We start from the raw sequence: 4,390 nt of genomic DNA on the forward strand, positions 1-4,390 counted from the left end.
ACACGCAACCTTAGGATGAGCTCTGTTGAAATGTTCTGTTCACAGGACAGTTGTTATGCGTGTATAGGATGAGTTGCACCTTTGTATAATAATAATTGCAGATTCCTGTCACTGGAGAACAGTGCACCATATATGCACGCCCTCCACTGGTCAGGAATCATGAAAGGGAGTGCACGCACAATTAAGAAGCCCACATGTACACATTAGGTCACTAGTGAAGACGCTGAAACGGCGATTTCAAAGATAACCCAAATTGCCCCATAGATGAACATGAACATAGACACCCTACATTATTCACAGTGTTTCTCCTTGCATGATCTTGCCACATCAGGTTTTAGCCTCAACAGTAAAAAGAAAGTTGGCAAGAAAATAACTGGCATATAAATCATCGACAGATCTGTATCTCATTGAGCCAAGTGCTGGTACATGGATATGCATTTCAGAAGTTATAATATCTGATGCAAGTGGCACATGATCTTTTTTTTTTTAAATGAGCATTGATTCGTAAACCAGGTGCGGAGCGTTACTACTGAGCTTTGTGTTATGAACCAAAATTCAAAAACCTAGGGCTTTGTTTTACTAATGCCAGTTTACATGGTGAATTCTGAAAGCCGCTATTTCTTTTAAGAAACACCGCATAAAAAGGGGCCATGCATGGTAACATTTTACTAAAAATAAGGGCACAATATACTTGCTTATATCACATAAACACAAAATCCATCTTACATGGTAGTTCTGAAATGAGATGGGAGCAATGAACATATGCTAAAGAGAAGGGTAGAGAAGTACAGTGTGTATGAACTCTATGTGGTGGCTTCATCAGATTCAACAGCGCCGCCTTTTTTCTTGCTAAAGTACTCTTCAGCACGAGCTTGGTTCTTCACATAAGCTGCTGGTAGCCATTTCTTCCGCTTGGGCAACACTGTCAAAGTACAGCCAGCTGCCTCAAGTTTCTCCTTGGCAGCGGAGGAGAATGCCCCAGCCTTGATGTTCAATTTGACTGATAGATCACCATCTCCCAAAATCTACATATTGGGTGAACAGGACATAAACATACAGTCATACACAAACCATACAAAATGACATTCAGAAGTAGCAGATGAAACCCATTTTTTGGTGCACAAATGCATAGTTATTTCTGAAACTGTTTTATCTAAAGGAAAAATGTAAGGGGAGCCCAGATACAAAGATAGGCTCACATGAAGCCGTTAATCATAATTACTAGTTTCTGCAAGCATGCTATTGGGATGTTGAATTGATACAACATATCTTTTATCGTCATGATGCCCAGAAAATTTTAAAGATCCAGTTACCAGTAAATGATCAATATTCAATAAACTTCATTACCTGGCTGTAAGATAAAAATGGGTGTTTTTTCAGTCACAAGTACTTATAAGTTGGCTCACTGTTATCCGTTGAAACTAAGAAAGATGGGAGTAGCCATTTGGCTGCTGGTGAGAGTAAATTATTGTAAAGTATACCGACGTGTCAAAGAGGGTTAGAGTTTTTGGATGGCAAGTGACTAGTGATGCACTAGCGACCAAGAAAAATAAATGGCAGCAAACTCAAAGAAATTCTGGTAGTTGTGACATCTGTGGGATGGCCGGCAAGGATAGCTAGGACATGACCGTAATGTGCATGAAGGTTAGCATGAAGCGACATAATTCGCGCAGGCACTGGAGTATCCCAGTAGAACATATGTTCAGGTATACAGGACCATACTCGAGCTTTACTTCCTCTTATGCTTTGGATAGCTTGGCACCTAGGAATGACATTGTTCATTCTTAAGGAGATGCTACTGTTCATGACTTGGTTCAGTATCTAATGAATCAGCCCAGTCCATACAAAACAGGTACTCTAGACCTGAAGGTGTGAAAGGAAAAGGGCCCATTTTATCCTGGCTTGCTTGATGTTGAGAAGATGTATCAGCATACTAATAAGTAAACACTAACTCGTGGACACGGCCGCCTGGTGGCTAGGCAAAACCAATGTGGATACAGGATATCTAGAGGTAACACCGTAACGGGATGCTTCAGTTGGAGTTGTCATCCAAGATCACACGCATGCGGTTGTACTAGTTGTGTCAAAAATATCAATACATGTTCATGTGCGGAAGAAGCTGAAATGTATGCTTGTTTGGAAGGATTCCCTCTCACTAATCATACTTATCGACCAATCATTCTCAAATCTGATTCTTTGTTGGTAGTTAACGCCCTCATCAGCTGGAGTACAATAAGGCATGCTGGAGTATGCTGATCATCATCATCATCGATGCTAAAGGTATGATGGAACTTCTACCTGGGAACCAGGCGCAGAGGTTAAGAGAGGTGCTAATAAGGTCGCTCATAAGTTCCGGCAACTTGCGAGAAGCGGTGTTGTGTGTGTGTGATGTTTGAGATAATCAAGTTCCTGCATGTATTTCTCCGTTTTGTGTGCATAATTGTACAAATTTGGTTATTGATTAATCAATCTCTCTTTTCCCTAAAAAGGATATACTAATAAAGCTCTTGAATGCAACATCAACCTTACCAAAGTTATGAAGTAACATCAACTGTTACCAGCAGTCCAGCAGGACAAGAGATGTCGTAAGGAACTAATGACAAAATCAATAGTACTCCAAATTATAAAATTATTAGTATTGGAAACTGTTTTAGGTCCAGTTTGCAATTGCTGTGCTGTGTTATGGAACCTGCTTAGTTAGGGGAATATCTACTAATTCCAGTAAGAATTTCTTGTTACATCTCAAGAAAAGATGATGTCAACTAACTGTTACAACCTAAATAGGAATAAATATTGCCTAGAGCAACCACAACTCCAAGTTATGCCCCTTAGCCTCGTGCGCAAAACCTTATCTTAGCCGTGGCACAACAGCTAGGATACAGAAAGACCAATCAAGTTACACAGGGCCAGAAGTTGAGCTAAACTAAACATTCAAATGCGAGGGCACTCGGGTCTCAGTAGATATAACCATGTAAATCATGATAGGTTGTACCTTGAGTGGAAGCTTTCTTTCCCTGCCGGATGGATTGATCAAGCCCCTCGATTTCAAGGACTCCAAGGAAATCTCATCGCCATCCTTGAACCCACCCTGCACTATGTCCCTCAAATTGAACGGCACGTACTTTGGCAACCCGATATGCATTCCTGAAAAGGCAGGGCAGAAGTAGCATCAGGTTACTGCGCAATCACGGTCGTTCCCCAAGCACGGTCACTTCTGCGTTTTGAAAGCCAAATTGGGCACATTATGACTATGCATGAACAATGTAGGCTGTAGAGGCGAGGTGACTCACCGCCGGCGATTCCGCGGAGCTTGGGAAGACGGCGGTAGAGCGGCATTTGCCCGCCCTCGAACCCTCGGCGGACGCCGGGCCCGGAGCGCGACTTCTGGCCGCGCATACCGAACCCGCAGCTGGCGCCCTGCCCCGCCGAGATACCGCGCCCCTTCCGCTTCGGCTTCCGCCGCGCCCCCTTCTGCGGGCTCAGGTTGTCGAGCCGGAACTTCTCCACGGGCTCCGCCTCCGAGGCCTCGGCCGCCGCCGCGGCGCTGCACACGACGGTGCCGCGGCGGGGCGCGCGCGCGCGGAGGAGGAGGGCCCGGCGGCCGGCGAGGGAGCGGGGAATGGCGGCGAAGTGGGAGGAGGAGGCGGTGGAGGCCGGGAGGTGGAGGAAGGTCGCGGCTGGAGCGAGGGACAGGAGGGTGATGGAAGCCATGTCGGAGGGCGCGCGCGTGCGCAGCTCGACGGTGTGGATAGAAGTATAGATGAGTGGGGGTTTGGGAGTGAGATAAGATGGGGGTAGGGCAGCTCCGTGTGTTTGAGTCGCATTTCTTATTTAAATGTTTGGGAAGGGGTTTATCGTCAATATCAGTATTTTCTTTTTCTTTTTCTACTACCACTATAAAAGAAAGAGAGGGCGGAGAACCAGATCATTCTATCCATCAAAATCTGCAATCTAATGGTCTACATCCCTCCAGTATACTGAACGCGTTTTACGCTTTAATTACCCACCATGCCATTACTTAATCTATTTTTTTGAGAATCTATTATCTACTACCCCTCCCGTGGTTAACCCAACAAGCCACGCAATTAGCCACTAATTCTGCCCACCCGCATGAAAAAATAACCTCCGGCTACGCATGCACGCACGCCCTGCTCGTCCCACGCCCCGCACGTCTGCTCAAGGAACAGAGCACGACCGAGGCCTCCACTGCCATCCGCCTCCACTGCCGCTCCACGCCCCCATTCGCCTCCGCCGCCCCCCGCCTCCATCCTCCGTCGCCGCTGCCTCCACCGCTCCCCGCCTCTGCCGCCTCCCACGTCCCCCTATTTCGTCGCCTCTCCCGCCTCCCCGCCCATCCTCCTCCGCCGCTGCCGCCGCCGCCTCTGCCGCT

At 46.7% G+C, this 4,390-nt stretch overlaps 1 protein-coding gene across 1 annotated transcript; it reads right to left on the bottom strand.

The window, feature by feature from the left end:
* Nucleotides 1–640: 640 nt before the first annotated feature.
* Nucleotides 641–3,778, bottom strand: LOC119291178 (50S ribosomal protein L15, chloroplastic-like). The gene is made up of 3 exons (XM_037569887.1): nucleotides 3,291–3,778; nucleotides 2,993–3,144; nucleotides 641–1,025 (listed from the first exon to the last, which is right to left on the bottom strand). The coding sequence occupies exons 1-3, from the start codon at nucleotides 3,709–3,711 to the stop codon at nucleotides 804–806; spliced, it is 795 nt and encodes a 264-aa protein (XP_037425784.1). The 5' UTR covers nucleotides 3,712–3,778; the 3' UTR covers nucleotides 641–803.
* Nucleotides 3,779–4,390: the final 612 nt, after the last annotated feature.

Source organism: Triticum dicoccoides, chromosome 4B (genome assembly GCF_002162155.2).
Source record: "Triticum dicoccoides isolate Atlit2015 ecotype Zavitan chromosome 4B, WEW_v2.0, whole genome shotgun sequence".
Lineage (NCBI taxonomy): Eukaryota > Viridiplantae > Streptophyta > Magnoliopsida > Poales > Poaceae > Triticum > Triticum dicoccoides.

Coding starts and splice junctions, on each gene's coding strand:
- LOC119291178 (XM_037569887.1), bottom strand. CDS start 3,711: ATGGCTTCCATCACCCTCCTGTCCCTCGCTCCAGCCGCGACCTTCCTC. Junction 3,145..3,290: donor GCTCCGCGGAATCGCCGGCG/GTGAGTCACCTC, acceptor CTGCCTTTTCAG/GAATGCATATCGGGTTGCCA. Junction 1,026..2,992: donor AAAGAAAGCTTCCACTCAAG/GTACAACCTATC, acceptor CCCAATATGTAG/ATTTTGGGAGATGGTGATCT.